Here is a 24140-nt window from a genome sequence, read left to right as displayed (position 1 = left end):
AAAATTTGGGGTGAATGAAAAAAAAAAATTTGAATTTAAAAAGTTAGCAAAAAACAGTGTTTCATTTGAAAAATTTGAATTTCCCGAACAGTTTTTCCCGAATGTGAAAAATACGTACACCCAAGGCCAATTTTTAAGTTTTGATTTAACCATTGCGTCTTGATTTTCAAAGTGTGTTGAAAAAATCAAATTAATGTATTTGTGGTTAGTACTGTAGCTAGAGCAGATTTGTAAACATTAGAAAACTGAGAAAAAATTGGATACATAATAGGTCACAATTTATAAACTTATCAAAACCGATTTATGAATTTTTTGAAAATTTTTGTAAATGATTCCTACATGAATATCGACAAGATTTTTCATGAAAGACATTGTTTGAAAAAGACGATTCTCACTAAATTCAGTCATAGAAGAAACATTAGAAAAATTTTGAAACACATAAAACTTCAACATCAGCTGCCCGCAAAACAAAGACACTGGACAGAAATGAACTCTCGGATGAAAAGCAATAATTCAGAGACCATATGTGTAAGGTCATGTTTTACGACTACTCGCATGGTCGAAAACTGCAAGGAAATGAAATATATACAGCACAGCAAAATGTGTCCTTTTTTCCAGTAGGAAACTTTTCACGAGAAAACTGTGATCGGTCAAAAAAGAGGAAACTAGAGAGATATATCAATCAGATTGTTGCCAATCAGAACGTCGAAAATTTTCGAAAATGAAAAAGTATTCTTGAGTGAAGAACTTGTAATCTGTCAAAAAGACTGTGGAAATTTGTGATAAGAAGCTGGTTTTGCGGGAAGTTTGCACTTTGGTCACTATCTTTTCAGAAATGGTCACATAAAGAATTAACATTGCGCTAATTAAGACACAACAATTGAGTTGTGCGTAGTTTTCGTTTACAAATAGTAAAAACTCGTATGGGGTGAGAGGTGTTTATTCAGCGGGGAAACTTTTTGGGTGGGGGACAGAGAAAGTTCACCGTTCGACGACAGTTTGCAAAAAGATCAACTTCCTCCTCATTGCTCCATTCTTTTCTATTCTCTTTTTCACTTGAGTGTTTTTTTTTTGACTACTTACCGGGACAGCAGCAATAGACACTTTTCGAGAAGAATGAAGAAAGGCGGTGCAAAGCGAAAGGAAGAAAAAAACGAACCACGAAGCGCGGCAACAAAAAAAAGCAGAAGAAAAGAGGATCAGAATGATCCTGGAGATGAAGTTATATGATGAGTTTTTTGAGTTTTTTGTTGGATTTTTTTGCCGTCGCCAGATTTCATGCGATTTCTTTTTTTCCGTTTTTTGTCCTTTCTGGTAAGAGAAAAACCAAGAAAAACCCAGAAAAACCACAACAAAAGAAAGTAAAATATATATGCATGTATCATTTTTTTATATTTTGACATGTCTATGTCAATCAAATTTTTTTGCCTATGCTTTGGTCACATGCACCATATATGTAACTAAGATTTTTCAAGTTTCCCGTTACAAGAATTTTATGCTACGATGACGTCTTTTAAGACTCTAACATCTGCAAAAAACCGCTAATTAGAAAAACAGGTGATGCTGAAGCAGATGCAAAAAAGTTTTTGAATTCAAAGAATTTAGTTGAAGAATTTTATGAAAGATAAGAAATACAGAAAAACTTTAAAATCAAGTTTAATATCCTGGTCCAGTTCTTGGTGGTGGACAATGATCGCAAGATCCTGGTTGTCCTGGTGGTCCACGTGGTCCGGTTCCTCCGTGTGGTCCTGGCAGACCATCGGATCCCTTTTCTCCTGGATCTCCTGGAAGTCCTGGTGGTCCAGCTTTTCCTGGCTGTCCATCCTTTCCTGGTGGTCCTGGTGGTCCTTGCGGTCCTGGCGGTCCCGGTGGTCCTGGTGGTCCTGGTGGAGCTCCATTGATGACCTTTCCTGGCTCTCCGGTTGGTCCCTTCTCTCCTGGAACTCCTGGCGCTCCTTGTGGTCCTGATGGTCCTGGTGGTCCTGGTAGTCCTGGTACTCCATCTTGTCCAGCGGTTCCGGCGTCGCCTTGTGGTCCTGGAAGTCCCTTTGGTCCTGGTGGTCCGGCTGGTCCTGGTGGTCCTGGTGGACACTTTTGGCATGGAGGCTTTGGTGGTGGTCCTGGAAGAAGAGCTCCATCTCTTCCTGGTGGTCCTGGATTTCCTGGACGTCCTGGAGCTCCTGGGCGACCGTCTCTTCCTGGGGGTCCTGGTGGTCCTGGTGGACCAACTTGGCAGGTACAGCAAGATCCGGCTGCGGAGGATGGTGGGCTAGCAGCAATTGGCTGGGCTCCATAGTTATCACGACGGGTACGACGGGCGGTACGGACTGGGATTCCACCGGTGGAAGTTTGAACAGTGACCATTTCACGCCACATGTCACGAGATCTGGTCTGAAAAATTTTCGGGATGATAGGTATCTTTAGTTAAGCTTATTAACTTACCTTACAGAAATCGACCTCGCTATTCATCACGGACTGAAGGTGCTGGACATGATTGTACACCAATGGAACAATAATACATGTAGCCACCATGGATGTCACAGCCAGAGCTGCCGAAGCAATGGCTAGCGTCCGGAGAGAGCGCTTTGGAGCGCCTTTTTGCTCCATTCTCTGAAAAAATATCTAATGAAAAAAGTAAGAGAGAAGTAAGAACATAAAAGGAGAAAAGTGAATCCAAAAGAGAAAGAAAATGAATGAAAAACTGTTGTTCTATTGTACACATATATATCACTAGTGCTGACCTAATTAGATAACGGACCGACTGACCTGGATTATCTTTCCTCGGTATCTCCGCTGAGATTTCACTTTTTGCCTGTGAGTATGTACTCATCCCGCTGTGATCACAAAAGATAATTGGAATTCCGGAGGAGGTCTTTGTGTGTATGTGAATCTGAATATTTTACATGGTGATGAGAAGGAATGGTATGAGAAAGTTAGATGAGAGTGTGATTCAGAAAATCCCTGGTTCACTGAATATGTGTCTGGACCGTCACATATTGTGTCTGGACAGTCAAAAAAAAAAGAAAGTTTTATCAATTTTTTCACATTAAATCTGATTAACTGTAACGAAGACAAAAGCCATTTATCAATTTTGTTTGATTAGTGATATTATATACCGTATTTCCTTTGATAGAAGTTCACATAAACAAATGAACTTCGAGTTCATTTGTTTCAGTTTCTGTAAAAGATATCTAAAATGTGTCAACAGACAAAACACTTCTGATATGACAGTGAATGAACTATTTGTTCACGGAATTTTTATATCATTCACAGAAATTGAGACAATTGAGCTCAAAGTTTATGGGTGAGCTTCTATTCAAATAAATAAGCACAAAATTGAATCCACAACACCCGGCAAAAATCGCTCCTTTTAAAAAATTGTTTTGAGAATCATTATTCATCATTTCATGAAATTTGGTTTTAACAATTTCATAAAATTCGTTAAATAATTTTCATATTTTATTTGAATAAGAGAAAATTATGAACTAAATCATATTATTGAATTTATCCCTATAACTTCAAATGACTATTTTCACGTTTTTATAATATTTTTCTCGTCTTTCTTTTTTTCCGATTTTTTCTTTTTTTCTTTTTTTCCCTATAATTTCAAGTATTGCGAAATCCTGCCACCTAACTTTCGGAAACTTTCACTTTCGAACGTGCCTACTTTCTAACGTCCTGCGTCTGGCACCCACTTTCTCTTCCCGTTATCACTTGCCAATGCGTGTGTGTTCCATGTGTTCACGACGACAAGTGAGATTCAGAGAGAAAAAGATATAACTGAAATAAGAGCCACGAGAAAAACAAGTAGAAGGTCCCTCAGTTGTTTGCAGCAGGAAAAGCAAGAGTAACTCGTTTCAAAATGTGATAGGATCATTTATTAGTTGTTGGTCAAATTCGAATCAGCATGGAAACAAAGAAGAATGTAGAATGAAAGACAAAAGTAAACCAATTGTTGCAGTTTGTTTTTGTTTTTTCTTCCTCTCGTTTTATTACATCTTCATGAGTCAGTGTGATTGTTGTAATATGAAAATTTGTGAACGGAAATTATTGAGAAAAGGCAACAAGTAGAGTTCTTAAAACCGAATTGAAAACCAAGATATTGAATTTCTTAATTTTTTTTCAAACGTTTTTCTACAGGCTCGAACTTTTCTTGAAACCTCGAACACCGGAGAATATGGGAAAATCATTTCACGTTAGGAAGTAAGTAAGTTAAAAAGTAAAGCGATCACTGCGATATAATAAAAATTACTCGGTTCTGATCCGAAACTCCACAATTGAATTTTGTAAACCACTTGCTGATTAATTTTAATGATTTTACTGAATGATTCATCAATTTAGATGGTGGAGAAACAACATTTTCATAAACGAGGAACTAAATACATGCACAAATCCTCAAAAGATTAACTTTTCATATTATTTTTTTCAGACTCTTTTAAAGTTGTTTCAATTTTTCAAAGATTTAAAGACAGAAATAGATTGTGCCTGTGAATTTTTGAATGTCTGAAAAATACAATACCCGGGAAAAATCAACTTTCAAAGGCATATTAAAAAATCTAGAAACACCAGAGTATGTGTGAATACACTCAAAATCCAAAAGTTCATAATCATTTAACTTTCAGTATTTTTTTGGTTTTTCTACTTCCAGGTAGAACATAAAATCCCAAATAAAAAAAGAGAAAGTAACTTGGATACCCAGAACGTTAGAAAGTAAGCAAGTTGAAAAGTGAAAGTTATCACCACATAGAACATAGATTTACGACAAGACAAATTTACCTAGATACGCAGAACGGTAGAAAGTAGGCTAGTTAGAAAGTGAAAGTTAACAAGAGATTGGAATAGGAGCGAATTTCTAAAAAGTAGTTCATTATCCATGTTTATTTGGATTATTCATATAAGCTCGAATTCGAATTTGGGTAAAAAACTGAGACAGGTACCACTCCGTTAGCCTGATATTCTGATAAAACTTAAGCTAAGAAGTGCAGGCTACCTAAAACAACCAGAAAATGATAGCTGCCCGTCATAAAGTCCATTCACATGACCATAGATTTATGATTTTTTGTGAGCTAGGAGTCGGTACCGTTTGAGGGATTATAATTTTAGTTGAATTATGAGTTGGGAAGATTTCAAAATGTTGTGGGCAGCATAAGGATCATTCATGTTTGGTCCAGATTATCATGTTCTGATCAGTCAAAAAATTGGATTTGTTTTCAAAAAACATTATCTTTCTTCTTTTTCCTTTCATCTATCTCTCTTTCACTATGGGCCAAGAACTTTCACTTTGTGAAAGATATCGAAAGAGAAACTAACCTAGACGCGCAGAACGTTAGAAAGTAGGCCAGTTGGAAAGTGAAAGTTGCTGAGAGTTTGGCAGATTTCGCAATATCTTGATGATTGAAAAGTTTGGAAAAATGGGGATTGAATGCTATTTCTGTCAGATAGAAAGCTCAGAAAGAACGTGTTGTACTCAAAAATGTTTTTTCAATAAATTAGAAAAATTGTTTTACTTTGCTCTTATGCCAATGAGCGTTGAAAAAATATTTAATTTACTTGAATTTAGGGTTTTTCAAATTTTACTTACTTCATGTATTTTCTTCTGGTTTCTTCTAGAAAACATTAAAAAATGGTCCGCTATAATTGAAAGAAAAACCGCTTCAGCCGAGATAAACCAGGTTGAACTATGGGATTCCACAGGAATGTGCGTTTTGGTTTATGCTCAACTTATTAAAGTCAGATGCTATCCTTAGTTGATACGAAATTTTGGTTGTCCACCATAGGTGACCGTCTCCGCAGTTTCAAAGAAAGCAGTTCCGTTTGTGGCTAGCTGTGAATGATGACGAATTGATTTTAGTCTTTGTTCATTATCTTGTTCGCTATATTTCGCAGGTTCGCTATATTTTTTTCCTCAATTCAAATTCTCAAAAACACTTGCCTAGAAACGCAGAACGTTAGAAAGTAGGCAAGTTTGAAAGTAAAAGTTATTACTCACTATTAAAGGTATAAAAAGAAAAACCTACTTAGATACGCAGATTGTTAGCAAGTAGAGAAGTTCAAAAGTAAAAGTGTTCAGTATCATTAAAAAAAGCGGCTACTGTAGTTGCGGAAATTACGATACTACAATAATGACATATATCGTAAATGGTCCAATACTCGGACGTCGCCGGCTACTATGGTAGAATGCTGGTCAGGTTTCGGAAAAGAGGATTGTCAAGGCCGACAGAACTCCGACAAAACTCTTGGAAAGATTGGCTCTGTGGGGAATCACAACGGGTATTCAAAATTGACTGTGATGTTTGTACCCCTCTAAACTTCTGACCAGATTTACATGTATTTCAAGACTTATTCTTTATAGGTAACCCGTTTTTGATATCATTTCCAATAGTATTAAAAAAGATTTCGTCTAGATTAGCTTTAAAAATAACCTCCAACATCTGAAAATGGGATAAAACTACACGAGCGGTTTATTATGATGTCATTCAAAAATAATGAATCAGTTAAAAAAAATAACACGGAAAATGAAAAACGAACAGAATAAAAATGAAAGGGTTTGTGTCGCCGGTGGGAAAAAAGTTATACCAGCTAATTACAGGATGAAGACCACGAGATCTAAAAACGATTAGTGTGAGTGAACTGTCTACTGAAAGACTTTGTTAATTTGGAGAGGATGGAGATTAGGAATAGAGGTTAGAACAGGAGGGGTTTCTGATGTAAACGAAAATTGGAGCCGTAATTAAATTTTATTTGACAGTATTTTGACAGCAGAAGATTTCCCGGTAATTAGTCTTCGGATAGACACTTCTTCCTTCGTTTGATATCCAGTTTTGTTCGGAGAATGCTGAAAGAAGACGCGGATTAAAAGATTAACTCAGTTTTGAAATTCTTACTGATTGATACTACTCCTCGATGGTGCATTATCTCGTGAACAAATTCCATCTCTTATCAATTGCTCTCGGATTTCACTCTGTCGGCACATTCCAAGTCGTGATCTGGAAATGATTTAGTTCAAGACCTGGTTATTTTCCCATCTTCTTACCGATAATCTCGGACGGCTAAAACTAAAGGCGATTCAGTGCGACCCTCTTTGGCATCCTTTGGTTTTACTGATCCGGTTTGGCGATATCTTAAAAAATCTATTTTTCAAACAAGAAAAATAATAAAACTATAGTTTCAAAAGCCCACTCTTCTGACTCACCTGTTGAGAATTTTGCTCACACAACTGTGGGTGACGCATAGACGTTTCGAAATGTCGCAAATCTTCCATCCAGCCTGTAAGAAACCAGTTTACCAGTTGAGGATGAAACGAGAAAGTTTTTTAGTCTAACTTGAAACAGCTTCACAATCTCCTCGCGTTCACACATCGACAACGGTAGGCCCGGGCTGTAGGTGCGTCCAAGTTGATTTCGTCCTGAAGAAACAAAAAAAGCTAATATATGGCATTCGTCTCATCAGAAGAATCTGTTTCTGTTTCTCCCAAACAAATCCCAATAAAATCTTCTAAATCAGACACTAGACAGTGATAGTTAAAAGAGAAATCCAGTCATCAGAGGTATATGTCATAGAGAGACAGAGAGAGTGGAAGAGATATCAATCTGAATGCTGATAGTCGTTTCGATTTCTATGTGCATAGAAAAAATGCCAATAAAATTTGAATGGTAGAGGGAACCCGTCCTCGTGTTTTTTTGCTAGTGATTGATGTCATTTGATAGGATTTTAAGAAAAAGAGAAAAAAACGAAGATTTACTGCTTCACTTTTACTGTCGGCGGCTTTGTGATCTAGTCTAAATATGCTGTAACAACTACACATCACTTTTTCCTGTAGTTAAAATTGGTTATTATTCCTCTTTAAAACTAAATTCAGAAATAAATATCTCTAAGCCTTTAAACCCATTTCAAATCTGTTTGAAATCCCGGCTGACCTGAACTGCGAGCGACATCCTTCTCATATTGTGGCGGAGGTGGCACATCGTAATCCAGTGAAGAGCAAGAAAGAGAGGATGGAGATCCACTGTCCGATGTATCCGGATAGTAATACGGATTATACATTCCGACCTGTAGTGAACTTTTGTTTATCTGTTTTTGCAATACCAGCAGAAGATTTGAATTTTTTGAGAAAGGAAGCTTACTTCAAATGAATCCGTGAACTGGCTTATCACAGCTGGAGCAATTGAATCCGACCCTTGGAATAGAGATTTTCGGATTGGGGTATTTGATGGGTCGCTCTGAAATAACAACTTGTTTTTATGAAATCTAAAATTTGAAATTCAATAACTCACATTCAACCATGCCATAAAATCCCTCTCCAGTGTTTCTGGAGTCGAAGTGTCAATGCAGGCTCATCCATTGGAGCAAATTGTTTGTAGAGACGAATTGAAAGAAAATGGTCAACTGCAAAAGAATGTTTGGCTTCGGATACTGGTGAAAGAGATCCAGAAGATTTAAAAAAAAAGAAAATTCAGACCGCAGTAAAAAGTAACGAATCGAATCAGTCGGACGTGGGATAATCGAAACGGGAAAAATGAATGGCGACTAACTTTTTGGACGAAATTCTTGCGAATACTCTGGTATTATGTTTCAGGCAAATCATTTCGTTCTTAGCAGCAGTTTTTTTAACTGCCATCTGTCTTTTGTCTTGTTTCTTGCCCGTTTTCTGATCGTCATCTGGTTTTGTAATTACGGAGGTGTGAAAAGAAGCGGTTGAATCAGAAAAAGAAACAACGGCATATGAAAATTATATAGAAGTTATGTTCGAAATTCGAAATTCCGATTTCCAGAGAATATCAGAAGAATCAAAAAAAGAGAAACTTTTTAAGAGGGGGATTTTATATTTTTAACATCTGCATCATCGACCCACTCGTGCGTGTATCCGGTTGATGCTCTAAATGAGCACTTCAAAAATAAACACGAAAAAGAAGAAGACGTTTTGAAATAAAAGTATGATAATCGGCGTATCCGATAAAAAGAGCAAACGGTCAGATCAAATTAGTGTTCAACTAGATTCGAATGTATCAAAAACGCCGAAGCACCAAAAAGCGAAAATGGAAGAAATGGATACATAAGAGAGATGCAGAAATGAAATTATCGCTTTTAGGAAGAAGATAACAAAGGCACCAGCAAAAAAACAGTCGAAGCGAGAATGATCGTATGTCGCGTGTATACATAGACATATACGGATCAAATGCTATGTGATAAAGGACTCGTAGCTGTCTCCAGGATAGAAGTGAATGCAGAAAAAAACTCAGCGAAATCGTCAACCTGCCACTTCCTGCTTCTTGCCGATCCCTAATTGGGCGATAATGGAAGAAAACTGTTCGATTAACAACAACCTTCAGCCTCTCAGATGATCTCTATGTCGCCCCCGTGAAGAGAGGAGATATTACTGTTATGGCAATTTGAGGGAATGAGGACAGGAGAAAATTGGAGAAGAGGACGGCAAAACAACTGTAGAAACTGGAAGATATAAGGAAACAGAATCAGAAAACGAACACAAATCATTTTTAAGAAGTGGAAAAATAAGAGAGGCAGAAGTTCTCCTAGAAATCAAAAATACTTGGGGCACTTTTATATAACAAAAATAATTTTAAAGTTATAAGCTGATCTGGGATTTAAAAGTTTTTTTCAAACCAGCTTCAAAATTCCATGATGATACCCCTTAAAAAAGAGGGGGGGGGGGGCACCAAAAAGGGTGGGGCCATTTTTATAGCTAATGCTAGTGGCTCAACTCGAATATCCGAGCGGGATCCCCAGATTAACTCCTCCACCCTCCTTTTCTTATCAGCGGATCAAAAAGTGATTAAATGTGTAAATTTAAAGAAAAAAAGTAAGTCAAAGAAAGGAATGCTTGTGGATAAGGAGGAGGAGGTCGAATGGGAGGAAAACAACAAAAGGAAAAGAAAAACAATAGAAAGTGGTAGAGGTGAAATGAAACTATATGGTGTCCATTTGTCCATTATAGCTTATGTCTAATGTTCGCTTCCTCACATAATTTGGTGGTATGGAATAGAGTGGGAACAATAGAAAGATGCTGAAAAACAAGAATGTTTGATTAAAGAAATAGAAAACCATGGACCCTTAACAAATCAGAACACAATCACCAATCTTACAGTATGACATGTTTTATATACTCCCAGCGTTTGTGGAAGAAGAAAGAAGGAAGAAGCTTGAGACATTTTACAATATTGGCATGGTCAATCAGCTGCTATGGAGGGGGAAAAGTTTTGAAATAATAAAAGAATAATGAAAAAATGGAACAAAGAAAAAATGAAGAGATTGAAAAAAAAATCACAAAATACATGGAAGAGAAGCCAACATTTTTTTGAAATCAAGTTTCTGATGTCTGTGTGGAAGTTCAAAATTTTTTGAAAGATTATGAATTGAAATTTAAAGGAATATGAAGGAAGGGGAAACGGAGAGTTGAATAGAATTTGAGTATGTTAAGTGGCTACGATCGAAGCTAACAGTGTCTACAGACTTGCGTCACTTCAGGAAAAGGAAACTCTTCAGCTTCAAAATAAGTTTCAAAAATCTTCTGAGGAAACATGAGAAAAATGAAGTGAGTGACGAAAACAAACAAATAGTGAAAATGAGTGTTGTTGCGCAATAAGCCTCATAATAATTTTCATTTTCATTTCCCTTATCTATATTCTTCAAAAAAAAAAGAATTTTGACTAGATATTGCGATAATTTTCAAATTTCCACACCTGTAGGTGGCGTAGGCAAAGAGACAACGTGAGATGAAGAGACGGAGACCGATGACAACAAAAATATATATGAAGATTAAACGTATAAAGATAACAATCAATCAGGCGCTTCCACCTCCCACAAAACAATTACACAACCTCGCCCCCTTACATGATCCAATCGAATATCTAATATATAATATAAATTAGAAAACGGCTACCTGATTTTTGACACTAGTCCTCTCTCTTTCAAAACCCCTCTTGCCTTCTCTTATGACCGATGGCTGGAAGGAAAGGGGAGTTGCTGAAAAGTGAGAATAAGTGAAAACGAGATGAGATATGTCATCGGAAATTTGTGTTGTTTTAGATTATGCCTTGTTTATTTAGATAAGACTGATTTATCGATCTCAAGAAGTCTCTGGTTCAAAAAAAAACTGGAAAAAAGGAACTGTTCGCTCGAAGAAGGTGACCAGTTGATTCCTCTCTAGCTTAATCTTCTTCAAAAAAGTGAAATACTGTAGAGGGGACTAGCTAAACGATTAGTAGCCTTTGCGATGCTTCAGATGAAAAATCCGGCTGCCCCCACAAAGAGATTATGGACTCCCACGATGCTGCTGCACATACCAATAGACCGCTAAGGCCACAATTGCCCTATATCTCGTTCTGATCCCCCCGCGCCGCGTGAGTAAGAATTGGGCAGATCATGCAACATGGCGGAGAGAATCAAGAAAAGAAAGCAGTTATTTTAGATTGGGCACCTTCGCTCAAGAAAATCGGAACGGTGGTTAACGACGAAAAGAGAAAAATGGTGAAAGTTCGAAAGAGTGGGAGAGAAATGGCGCCAAAATGGTGGGGTTGGGAAGGAACAAAACAGATAAGGTATGAGAATGGGACCTTTTCAGGAAAACTTCAAAGAAAAACCTAAAACAAAAACATAAAAAGAAGAGGAAAGTTCTGAATAGTAAATCGAAAATTAGTCACGGGAAAATCGACGTTTCTTGGTATCTTTGGTGGTTGTTAAGAGTGCAAAACCAGCTACGCGGTTGTAAAAGCAACGTGGGAAAACAAAAATAAGCATTGCGAAATTAACTTTGCTCTGAAAAAGAAAATGAGATTTTAGAAGAGGATCAACAAATACTGTAACTTCTTTAATAGTAGCCGCAAACTCTATACGTGCACTTTGAGGTCAACTATCTCAGTGGCAATGCGATAAACATTTGAACAGCTGACCACTTTTTGATATCATTCACAAGAACCAAGGTAAATGGGGTCAAAGTGCACGGTTGGCTTCTATTAGAGCATTTACGGTAACTCAAAAAGCGTCAAAATATAAGATTCATTGTTTTTTCTGAGCTTCTATGTCTAAATTACATTTGGGAAGACTTTAATTAAACTCAACTCCAGACAGAAGAAATACAAAAGCAGTCTGAACAATCAAGTAGTAAAATACAAAATGTCTGATAACCATAAAAAGATCAAGAAGAATATTTTCAAGAGATCTCTAAGCTTGAATGTATTTCAAGTTCAGCCACAGTACGCTTTAGAATCAAGCAAACTAAAAGAAGAACTGCTAAGAGAAAGGATAATGCTACAGTAACCAAGGAAAGTGTACACAGTTGCATAACGAATCTGATATGAGAACCTAAATCACTCCCATGTCTCTCAAACAGATAAGAGATTCGAAATCAGTCCATTTCAAGGCGTACACGACTGAAATGAAGTGAGGAAGCGATGCTGAGAATGGCAGGAAGGACAAGTTGTTAGTGAAGAATAGTTAGATGGGATGTGTTTTGTGGGAGGACGAATGAAAGTGCGGTGAAATCCATTGAAATACAGACTACTGTAGGGCCGCTATACATATATACATATGTACATAAAAGATATGGAGAGGCTATCCGAGCGACTAACTAGTTTTTATGGAATCAAAAACACGAAACACCAAGAAAAATGCCAAGAAATTTCGGTCGGCTTAAAGCACCAATGGCAACCCTTTCCACAAATGGCAACAAGGGCATCATCTCACCTCTATTCTCAGTTATTCTTCGTGTTGCGCACAACCGATCGTCGTCACTTTTTCATTTCCTCTCACTTTTCGATAATTGTCAAGATTCGAGGAATCGGTGAGTGAGTATGAGAAAGGTGAGAAAAAAAGGAGGAAGTGCTATGTTTCCAGTGAAAGCTACAATGAGTTGTCCGGTCTCCTCTTCCCTAAGCTTTGACTTTCGATTTCCAACACAAAAAACATCAATTTCTTAAAAGCGGTGGAGGATCCATCTAGGGGGAATGAGATGAAGGTGTGTGTGTAACGGGAGGAGATGAAACGAGACAAAAGTTATTATAAAATAGGAATCTGAAAGTTAGATGATTGGAAAAAGACAAAAACCAAAAGGTAGAAGCTGATGTAGTGATGTCAAAAGATCGGAAAAGGAAAGGCAAAAAAAAATGATTTCAGTACTAAAACTAGATGCCACTCTTTTTTATGTGTTTTGTATCCAATGGTAACTGAAATTGAAATCTTTTATTTTTAGATTCAAACTTTCGATTCTTCTCTTGTTGGAGTCCTGGGAAAACGAGATAAACCAAAAAAAGGTTTTATGGACCTATAAAAATGCGCATAAAAATGAGAGCAGGGAACAAAAACTCTGCAAAAAAGTTTTGGGGTCATAACAACATCTAATAAAATTGGAATAGGATGACTGACGTAAATCTAACGCCAACAGGCCCAGGAGATGTTGCCAAGGGACACCAAGCTTCACGGCAATTCGCGAACGGTTATAAGTAGGCTGATGGAAAGTCTTGATGATGTCGCATGAGTAACAGAAGAAAGACAAAAAAACTGTCTACTTGAAAGGTGAACATATTCATGAGTAACACTTAATGACGTGCCCCCAGAAGCTTCGGAAACTATTCAATGAGTCAGATGATTGTGATGTTTCTAGAAAATCGCATTGTTCTGATTGAGGTCGAAAATATGTGGACAAGATTTTCTATGATTGCTATCTCTAAAAATTCCTACTGTACTGGAAAAAAGATTAGTTTGATTTGTTAAGTGGAAGAGGCAGTAGTATACTGTAGTCAAATTTGTAGTTCTGAAAAAGACATTCAGAATTTTTCAAACTGTTTGAAAATTTTGAGGTATACTCAATAAAATGAAAACTTCAGATTTTGGATTGACAACTTTTTTTTTCGAAAAAATCCAATAAAACAAGATGAACAGTTGGAAACTGACCCAACTTTTCCTTTAGGGACAATTTCCCCATTTTTCTGTTAGAAACAGTATAAAAAAATTAAAGTTGGCAAAAAAATTTTCAATCCCAACAATTCAGATTGTTTATGTTTAGTGAAATTTGAACTTTTCGAAGCAATCGAAAAAATTGACACCCACAGTTTATTATTCTCTATCAGAATGACCCCTTCCCAATTTTTGACTACGAATCAATTTTTCATGGTTCCTGTGAAAGATATCATCAGATTGTCTACTGATAAATTGTTTGTCATGATTTTACCAATGTTCTATAAATCAACAGATTTTAGATATCTTTTACAGGAATCGAGAAATTTGAGCTCAAAATTGACGGTCAGAGTGACAGGAATTACTGTATTATCCAATACAAGTTTTGGAGTTTCAAAGATTTCAAGATTTTCGAGTTTTAAAAAATGCTGAAAATATCAGTAGTCACAATACAATCAGAATCGAAACGATGCGAACAAAAAAAATTTTATGAGAAAAGCCTCCGCTAGGTCTACACGCGGGTGTTCTGTAGGTTCATCAGAACGGGATCTGCCATAAAAAAGGTGTGAAAGCCGCCAGATCATTTATCATTTACACCTCAATTTGTCCTTCTCTTTTTTCTTATAAGTTTTGCCGCCACCGCCGTGATTTTTTGTTTGATTAAGCAGTGTAGAACACTTTATCAGTATTTCTTATTTCCGCAGGAAAGTCCATGGACCAATAAAACGGTTTTGAACTATTACCGTCTCAAAGGCATTTTGCAACATATAAAAAAGAAGCGCAGGTTTTTTCGGACGGATCATCTTACGTGAAGCCCATCAATCACAGATTCCTTTTATGGGCGGTAAGTTTAATATGCTTTCTGATCTTCAAGCTCTCTTTCCGCAAAAGGAATGCTGCTTGTAGTTGTTTCTATGTAGGCTGAAACCTTGAGAGAATAAGGGGTTTTGCTTATTCCTTCTTCTTCTTCTTTCTTACTGTACTTGAAACTTGAAGATTTGCTTACTTGAAATGAAGAAGTTTTGCGGAAGAGAGAATGTAAAAAATTATTGTTTGTTTAGTTAGTTAAAATGGAAAACAGTGTTTGTGGAGAAAATGGCAGACAGAAATGGAAAGTTTGAGGGGAATATCCTTTCCAAGGATAGTATCATCTAGATCATCCTAAACTAGTGACCCTCCGTGGTGAGAGAATTTCACGCTAGAGATATCTTGGAGAAGGCCCGAAAAAAGCGCTGAACGGCGTTATTACTTTTCACTCTATCTCTCTCCGCTAGCTACTGTATCTATCCCACTTTCATGTAGGTAAACTCTTCTATAAAACGAGGATCCTCTCTCTTCTTCAAGTTTTATGTGTAATTTCTCACATTTGAGATGGATGCATATCCCTTTCCAAACCACTATGTACCTCTCACTCATTTACTCACCTGGTCATGGATGTGTTTCACCCGAAATGACTGATGAGTGGTTGTCGGAAAGTTGCTAGATTTACGCGTAAACACATTTGATATCCGTGTGAGGTACACACTGAAAATGAAAGCTAGGTGCTGAAAAAAGGGGAAGAATGATGATAGGCCAGACAAAGTGTAAGAAAAACTTTCCATTTGGCGCCTGGACCACTTTTTTTTGGGCTGGGACGAACTGATCTTTTTGTAGGTTGAATGAAAGACTGATCTTTTTTCTTTTTTGTAATGATAGGATTTTCAGAATACTGTAGTTCAGAAAAATTGGTGAAGGCTTCCGAAATGAAGATATGCTAACTACCGTGAACACTCTAATAGAACGCCCTGCAATACTTGCACTTTTAGCTTGAATATCTCAATTCCTATGGTGACTATCAAAATTCTGCCAACTGATAAAATATTGGTCATATTATGATAAATAATTTAACAGTAAGGACATTTTGGTAGCGTTTGAAGGAACCAAGATAATTGATTTCATGGTGCAAGACTTTTAAAAACTGCGAAACTAAGAACACAGAAAAAAACTGTGATTTTTGTCACCTGTGAGATCGCGGAAGACTTCAAACTATTTTTCCGTATAATAAAGATATTGAGGTACAGAGTTAAGAACTGGCGGACGTTATTGAAAAAAATGTTTTGAAAAAAATCTACTGAGTTGATTTTTAGTGAAAATATCCCAACGCAAATAAATTCACGAGCGTTCAAAAGTGTTTGCAAATGTTTTACTGAATCACGCATTTCCGGAAAAAATAACTTTGAAATGAATAAAATAGCCAGTTGAAATCTCATCATTTGATAAACATGATGTCCTCACTAAGCACTTCCGTTGCGCGTTTCAAAAAAAGTTGCAGCTTCTAACACCTTTTCTCTTCCCCACACACCGCTTAATGTCATATGTTACACAACGTTCTCGAACAAAAATATTATCGGACGATGAGATCCACTTATGCGTTTAATTTCCATGTTCATTGTACAAACGCATTATGAAGCTAAAACGTATGGTCTCTTAAAGTTCTATCGGCCTTGAACACCGGCCGATTGGTAGCTGCTGTCGCGATGAGAAAAATGCAACTTCATCGGGGCAGCAAGCCTTCTTCATCGCCGCTTCGCAAGAATTTCCTGAAAACTACGAAATCGAAGTGTGATTAGTTTTCGGCATGCGAAGGGTGTTCCTCGCCCTTAGTGTCATGTTTTTCCATGGTTAGCGTAATTTCAGCTATCATAACACGACTGATATCAAAGATGTACAATGATTTAGCCTTTTAGCGAGGTATGGAATGCATATATGATGACGATCTGTCCTTTTTAAACAAGACGCCGACATCAGAAGCGTGAGCGATGAGAAGAGGTGAAAGAAATGAAGAGATCCGCGTTGATAAGCTAAAGAATACATAAATAACTTTGAACAGATGATCCCGTGATCGTGAACGAATCTTTTTGCCTTCAATTTATTTAAGGTAAAATTTTGATCGACGAACCCAATTAGTCAGAAAAAATAATTCTGTTGCGTAATTCATCTCACTCTCATTCGGGAACCAGTCTTTTCTTCATCGCTTTTCTTTTATTAGCGGAAATGAAAAAAGAAAATTAAAAAGGGGTGGATGAAAGACTGACTGCAGATACTGTATTAGGAATGGCTCATTGCGGTGGAAATCGAAATGGAATTCATAAATTAATTCAATTGTTTCGGTATAGTGAGTGTTCGCAATGGAATTTGCGGAATGGAAAAACGAGGAAAAGAGGTTACTGTAGATACTGAACTTATGATACTTGAAAAATGACCTGAATGCTCTAATACTCCGACTTAGAGGTAGGTGAGGTTCCGGATAAAACCGCACACCTCACTCTGATAAACTTATGATATGGTTCCGGCGTTTTAGTTTTTTTTCAGTTTTCATCTTCCGACCAAAAACTGGAAATGGCTCGCTATACATCCGATTTTGGGCGAGTTCCGACCATAACTTGGCCAATATCCGGTCAAAAGTCAAACTCACATAAACTTCTGATCAAAAGTTAAAAGCCAAAAGCCGAGTAAAAACTATACGTGCATTTAGAGCACAATTATCTAGGCTCCTATGAAAGATATCAAAAATCTGTTAACTGATGAATGAATGGTGATATTATGCAAAGAAGTCGGTTGGTCGTCAAATATTTGATATACTTAACAAAAATTGAGATAATTAAGCTCACAAGATATATTGGGTTGGCATTTATCAGAGAATTAACAATAATGGGGGACTGAATTCGAGCACGAAATTTTGTTCAAGATTTGGAGTTACATTATTTCCAATATCTGTTAATATCCTTCCAAAAGAGCCAGCAATCGAATTATGCAAAATCAATGGAAATGAAGAATGAATCAATTTTTTATTTTCTGTTTCATATAAAACTGATCAACAGTAACCCGTACAGTAATCAGGATATAAACGTAACAACAATTTCAGAAAATCCTCGACAGAAAATAATATTTGAAAATTGATTTTTGCAAGTGTACAGCTTAACGAAAAATGCCAACATGAGAATCGAATTTTTTTTCAAAAAAATGTTAGAAAATTGTGGTCTTCCCTTGTAAACTACACAATCTGTAATCGAAAATCGATTGAATTCACATCTCCAACCTATTCCCTACCATCTCCTCTTTATTTTTTCTTTTCTAGAAAATTTCAAAAAAAGGGAAGCCGATGATGTTGCCGAAAAGCGAGGATAACAACCAATAATTAACCTAATTCAATGCAGTCAGATTTCTAGTGAATGTAATGAATGTGAATCATCGTTTTTTTTGCGCCACGCAAATTGAGTAGCTTTTTTGTTTGTGAGAAGGTGACAACAGGTTACTGTACTTGGAAATGGAAAAGAGTGAGTAGTAGGGTTTTAGAATGTGTGTATTGGAAAATAGAAGCAACAAAGTATTGTAAAATGAACAGAATGTGGTTTTGTCATTGGTTTCAGCCACAGAAGAACGGTATAAAACTTATGACCCGATGGATTCCAGTTCTTGTTAAGAAAATTTAGACGAAACATTTCAAAAGAAATGAAATTCAAAGTTATCACTCTTTTAAACCGGAAAAGGATGAAACAACAAAGAAAATCAGAGGGTCAAAAATTACAGTAACCAAGATGAAAACAGCTAACAAGACAAAAAGGCGGCATACCAGCTAAACTTTCAACAAGGGATGTATCTGATAACATGGGGAAGAATAAACAGGATGTAAAACAGCAAATGACCATACAAAACCAAAAGCGTACCATATCATCAGAACAGAATAACATCACAGAATATAAAAAACTGCGATTTAGGAGGGAGGATAATGACGAACACTGAAAAGCTAATAGTAGCAGTAGTTTTAGCACTGAGAAAAAGGGAAAAACGACAAGAAGACAGAAGACTCGTGTCTGGGGTTGGTTGGTGTTGTGTGGGGCCACTGATTGGCTTTTGATGGATTTAATTGGTTATGAGATCAATATATCGGGCCTTATATTGTGGGATTGTGGACATTTCGCAGTGAGAGTGTGAGTGGAGAAGAGAGAGAAAACGAGGATGAATTAAAACTTGAAACCATTTTCCCATTATTTATTATCAATGGGAAATCTTATTTCGATAGTAGCGGGCGCAATCAGGAAGCGTGTTGTTGTGATTCCGGGATGAGGTGTTGGAAGTGAGATGAGGGATTTTCTGAAAATCGGAAAAACTAGCTTGAATTGCGCGTAAAGCTTCTACTCGGCTGTCGACTTGTAACTTCTGGTCAGAAGTACCAGAAGGATTTGGCTTTTGAACGGATATTAGCGAGATTTTCGTCGGAACTTGCCCAAAATGGGAGAAACAAATGAGCTCATATTGGATCAAGTACGATACCAAACTACTTCATACGACATTTCGAACGTTGATAAATTCATAAATTTGTATTTTCAAATTAAAAGGAAAATTTAATTGTTTCATATTTAAAAGCTTCGCAGATATCCCGAAATAGGTTTTACAACATAAATGTTTAAAAATTTCAGAATTATCTATTCCCATGCCGAACTGCAGCAAAAAGTCCCGACTAAGAAGTCACCAGATGTCCTGGAATCGTTTTTTAAAATTCAAATTAGCCAAATTCTATTACTGTAAACCCTGTAATAGAATTGCCTTCAGATGTCAAGTGCGAGCTAATTTATTTTGGTTTTCGTGAAAGATACTAAAAAATGTTCAAATGATAGATTATTTATCATAATATCACCAAAATGCTATCAGTTAAAATTATTGATATCTTTCACAGAAATCGAGATAATTCAGCTTGAAGTTAACGGTTCGGGTGGGCTTATTGGTAGATAACAATTAATTAGATCCTAAAAAACCCGAGCCACTCATTTGTTCCAAAAATGTTGTCTCCTTTCGAACTAATATTTTTTGAAACTTCAAGAGTCAAACACCACATCTCCTCAAACCCTCTCCTTTTTTTGCAGTAGGGATTCCATTTCTTCACCAGGAACACACAAGTCCACACACCCCGGCCTTTGTTGGCTGATGAAAAAACTCCATAAGACGCGTTCCGTGAATACAGCCAAAGAAAATACCTCAACAATTCGGTGCGAATTCTAAATATAGGTGAGTATGATTGATAACCTCCTAGTGCGAGTTGATGTGATAGAATATTCATTGCTCCCCTTGGTGACTGCACATCTCCTCCTAATTCTTCCTTTCTTCAAGTTTCTCGGAAAACAAAAATTAACAAGTTGCACGTCATACGGACCATTGCTCAAGTACACACAGTGACATGTCTCATAATTAACTTCGTTTGACTCATTTGACATTCAGCTTACGAAAAATGCTAAAAAATTTTCTCATTTTTAGATTCTGCTAATCAATAGTTTTTGGTGTTTTCCTTGTTGGGACATCTTTGACTTTTGTTTATAATCAAAGACGCGTCTCTTTGATTAAATGAAATTCCAGAACTTCCGTCCTCCAAAATGAGAAATTTGGTTCCATTTTATGTGTTTTTTCATTGTCATTTGATTCTTAAAATCCTTTTTTCTTGAATCATTGCGCCAGTTTGACCGATTCAAAATTACTTTTCCTCTGAATGCCATTCTCAGAGCTTCAATCTGAACGATTTACGGTAAACTTCCTTATGGATTTCGGGACTATAAAAACTAATATTCTCGTGGTTGTCACTAATTTTTTTTGTTGAAATTCTCTTGTGTTTTGGCACTTCACTTATAAGAATTTTGATAGATGGCTTCCAATTCTTGATCCCTGCCCTTTAAAGTCATCGTAAATTCTGTTAAGAAAAATATTACCCTAGAAATTCAGACTCATATGTTTTCTCAATATTTTTTTGCTAGTCTCCGGCTCCCATGAGTTTTCCTTCAACGGCTTAAGGTCAGAATAAAATTGAACTTTTTCATGAGATTCTGATGTACAAACCCTCCAATAATCTCCATCTGAGAACCTTCTATAAAGTCACGCGCTATCCGTATTGTACCTTTCTCAGAGGAATCTCAAGTTGTGCTTTTTAATCTGTTTGTTTGGGTTCCATGAGATTCTAGAAACTATAATTCTCAAATATACAATTCAAAAACACGAGTTTCTAGAACATCAGTGTGTTTTCTATCAACCCAGACGATCTTGAGTTGAACGTCTGGAAAACAATACATTCGTAGAACTTGATTCCCAAGTCAATTGCATAGTCCAGTTGTTTTTCGCTCAGCACCCTTTCCTCTTCATTTTTCCATCAACTCATCAAAAAAAATAATAATGAGCAGCACAACATTTTAATTATGGATCCCTGAAAAATATATATTGTGGGCGTCGCTTACTCTTCTCATATTCATTTCTCATAACGCCAACTTTTCGCGAGTATTGGCTCAATCAGAAGCTGTATATTTTTCCGTACCTGATTGGCTTCGTTTTCTTCTAAATAGGGGGCGGAGCAAGCTCACCCATTTTTCCTCCCATTCTCAAAGCCAGTTCCCATTGCTTCTCATTTCATTCTCTCTCATTCTTCCTCGAAAAGAAAAACGTTTTAGCATATGAAATGAGTCAGATGAATTGAAAAAAAAACTCTTCTTTCCATCAAAAGTTTCTCTGTTTTCCCTTCATCCTGTTTTTCTCTTAATCAACACGCATTGCTCATCAATAAGAAAAGTGCAGTTTGCTCATTAGCCGCCCCCCTCGATTCCCATTCTAGGGCATCAAAACATCATATATCTCATCTCATTTTGCTTCCAGATGTCGTCTCGAATTTCGGTCACCCTTCTGCTACTTGTTGCAGTAGCAATCATGCTCGTGGGCGTCAATGTTGTTGAAGCTAACCCAAGGCCACAGGGCAACATGGTAATAGCGTTGATTTGTACAGTAACCCACAAATTGAACATTTCAGCTCCGTTACGGAAACTCGCTTCCAGCCTACGCGCCACACGTTCTCTACCGTTTCTATAACTCGAGACAGGTGAGAGATTTAGCAGACTTGGTCCGATACAGAGTTAGCTTTTGTTGTAAAATTTGATACCCAATCCATTGAATCGTTTACAGTTTGCCCCTCAAATGAAGCGTAACAACGCTGAAGTTGTGAATCATCTTCTCAAGAATTTCGGCACGTTGGATCGTCTCGGAGATGTTGGCAAGTAAACACGTGGATGTGATGGCACCATTTCCACTTGCTAATGAAACCCCAATAATCTCTAAAACCCGTCTTTGACTCTTATTGTGTGAACCCTAAACCGAACCGACCCTGAAAACCTTATTTATATTTATTTTTATCGTATTGCTTTGCTTTATATTACCACGCGACAAAACACTATCATTATCTTTTTTTTTCCATTCTCTCAAATTTTTGTTGATTCTTGAACTTTTAAGTGAGGCTACTTCCCGATTTCAAAACTTTTCCCCCTGCTGTATGACTGTGCCGAGAACCCCTCAAATCGTCTTCTTTTGACAATACAAATCTCCTGTTAACATAAAAATTCTTAATGTGGAAATAAATATTCTTACTGTTGCGAAATATTAGATTTTGACTAACAAGGGAAAGGTTTTGAAACATCCTTCGAGAATTTGCTGAATATTTTCGTTTGAAAAGGCTTTTAAATGTTTCGAAAATTATATCTCTATCATTTCTGAACATTTAAAAAACTATTCTGCACTTTAGAAAAATTTTAAAAGGTTGCCAAGATATTGTGCGGGGGGAGGGGGCCTCCATGGCGATTATTTTCTTCAAAATTTGTTTTCTTTTGAAATTGTACGAAAGTTTTTCAGGTAATATAGCATTATGAGTTACTCAATGGATAAAACCTATTGAAACAAGTATAAAAGCTCGAAAAATGTACGTTTCAAATAAAAAATTTAGTACTTACACTTTGAGAGCCCATGTTTCGATTTCTATTGGGCACGGAAATCAGATATTACTGAAATCGTATTTAGCGTATTTGAAAATAATTCTTCACAAATTTTGATTAACATCCATTTACAATATCATTAAAATCGAGCAACAACACTCTTCATTTCATAATGCTGAACATTTGTTCTCTTGAAATTCTTTCAAAGAGCTATCCAGATTTTTTCTAGTTTCTTGTAAGTTTTTATTTTTATCACCATGCAAGCAGCGGAACCACAGGATATATTATCTCTCCAAAAATCTTCTCGATTTCGTCTCATCGCAAAAGTCCCAACGCCCACCAATAACAATTTTTTTTGACAAAGTTCCACAAAAAAAACGAATTTTCCGGACTAAGAAGCGGCTTGAGACACCCGCGAAACGTATCGGGAGGGCAACAGTTGCTCGTATATACCAGATATCCTTGAAGATTAATCAAATCCTTAGCAGAAAAAAAATGGTCAGGTGGTTGATCCCCGCCTGTGAGCCGCCCGTGCTAGGGTAAAGGTTGAGGTGAGAACTCCGCCTGATCTTCATTCACTCATTCGATTACCTGATTCTCATGGTTTCTTTGATACGAACTCCATGTCTAATAGCTATTGTAATCTACGCTACAATAGCAAAAGCTGAGAATCTGAATGAGCCCGAGGTCGCTTCCATTCAACTGAATAACATCGAGTAAGTAAATTTTTGAAAGCTAGATATTTTTCTCATAGCCACGTGCGAATAATTTTATTTGAAAAAAAAGATGATATTTTTCAGACAAGAAGATACCACTCTTCAATTGAAGATTGACACCGAAGGAGAAATGATGCACATCGTTTTCGACAATTCTGACTCATCTGATTCGACCATCACGTCTTTTACTATTTTGAACGGCGGAGTCACTCCATCAAAGGCAGATAGCGTGGAAATTGAAGTCAGTTTGAATGGCCATGTTGAAGAAGCTGACGCTGAAGAGACTTCCGGAGATACGTTTGAAGAAGCATCAGAAGATGACCTTCAGCAGCTAGCGACTGTAACAACTTCTACTTCAGCCCCAAAACTTCCACCCAGATTCATGTCAATGAGCCCACACAAATGTGCCCTTCCTCTTCCTGAAGATAAAACCTGGTTAAGTCCTATTTCGTCGGCATTAGGATTTTGTCATACGAATCATTTCTGCTACGTGTGCTTGGCGATTGTGACTTGGACATGGCTCGTCGTTAAGTGTATGGGAGGGAACAAGAAGGTAATTCCAGTCAACGAAATGGAGCTTGTACCTCAGACAGCTCCCCAGAGTGATGCTGATCCTAGTCCGGCTTAATTTTGGATAGATGTATGCTTCTTCTTTTAAATTTAATAATTCTTAGTCAACATTAATAAAATCTCGAACATATACATTTATTATCTACAAACCTTGTTAGCAACTACCATTCACAGA

At 36.9% G+C, this 24140-nt stretch overlaps 4 protein-coding genes across 4 annotated transcripts; 2 read left to right on the top strand and 2 right to left on the bottom strand.

Annotated features, from left to right (window-relative positions):
• Nucleotides 1-1656: 1656 nt before the first annotated feature.
• Nucleotides 1657-2607, bottom strand: Cbr-dpy-3 (the record flags this gene model as incomplete). Its single annotated transcript, XM_002644248.1, has 2 exons — nt 1657-2391; nt 2443-2607. 2 exons carry the CDS (start codon nt 2605-2607, stop codon nt 1657-1659), a joined length of 900 nt encoding a protein of 299 aa, XP_002644294.1.
• Nucleotides 2608-6777: 4170 nt separating this feature from the next.
• Nucleotides 6778-8288, bottom strand: Cbr-npax-2 (the record flags this gene model as incomplete). The annotated part of the gene is made up of 8 exons (XM_045239416.1): nt 6778-6835; nt 6885-6986; nt 7034-7120; nt 7193-7266; nt 7323-7405; nt 7917-8049; nt 8124-8219; nt 8274-8288. 8 exons carry the CDS (start codon nt 8286-8288, stop codon nt 6778-6780), a joined length of 648 nt encoding a protein of 215 aa, XP_045095325.1.
• A 13288-nt stretch (nt 8289-21576) lies between these two features.
• Cbr-nlp-37 lies at nt 21577-21975 on the top strand (the record flags this gene model as incomplete). The annotated part of the gene is made up of 3 exons (XM_002644246.1): nt 21577-21681; nt 21728-21796; nt 21880-21975. 3 exons carry the CDS (start codon nt 21577-21579, stop codon nt 21973-21975), a joined length of 270 nt encoding a protein of 89 aa, XP_002644292.1.
• A 1304-nt stretch (nt 21976-23279) lies between these two features.
• On the top strand, nt 23280-24023 carry CBG27617 (the record flags this gene model as incomplete). The annotated part of the gene is made up of 2 exons (XM_045239415.1): nt 23280-23395; nt 23480-24023. The coding sequence occupies 2 exons, from the start codon at nt 23280-23282 to the stop codon at nt 24021-24023; spliced, it is 660 nt and encodes a 219-aa protein (XP_045099457.1).
• Nucleotides 24024-24140: the final 117 nt, after the last annotated feature.

Source organism: Caenorhabditis briggsae (assembly GCF_000004555.2).
Source record: "Caenorhabditis briggsae complete genome, chrX, whole genome shotgun sequence".
Taxonomy (NCBI): Eukaryota; Metazoa; Nematoda; class Chromadorea; order Rhabditida; family Rhabditidae; genus Caenorhabditis; species Caenorhabditis briggsae.
Note: the sequence above shows the minus strand (reverse complement) of the source record. Positions and strands in the feature narration are given on the sequence as shown.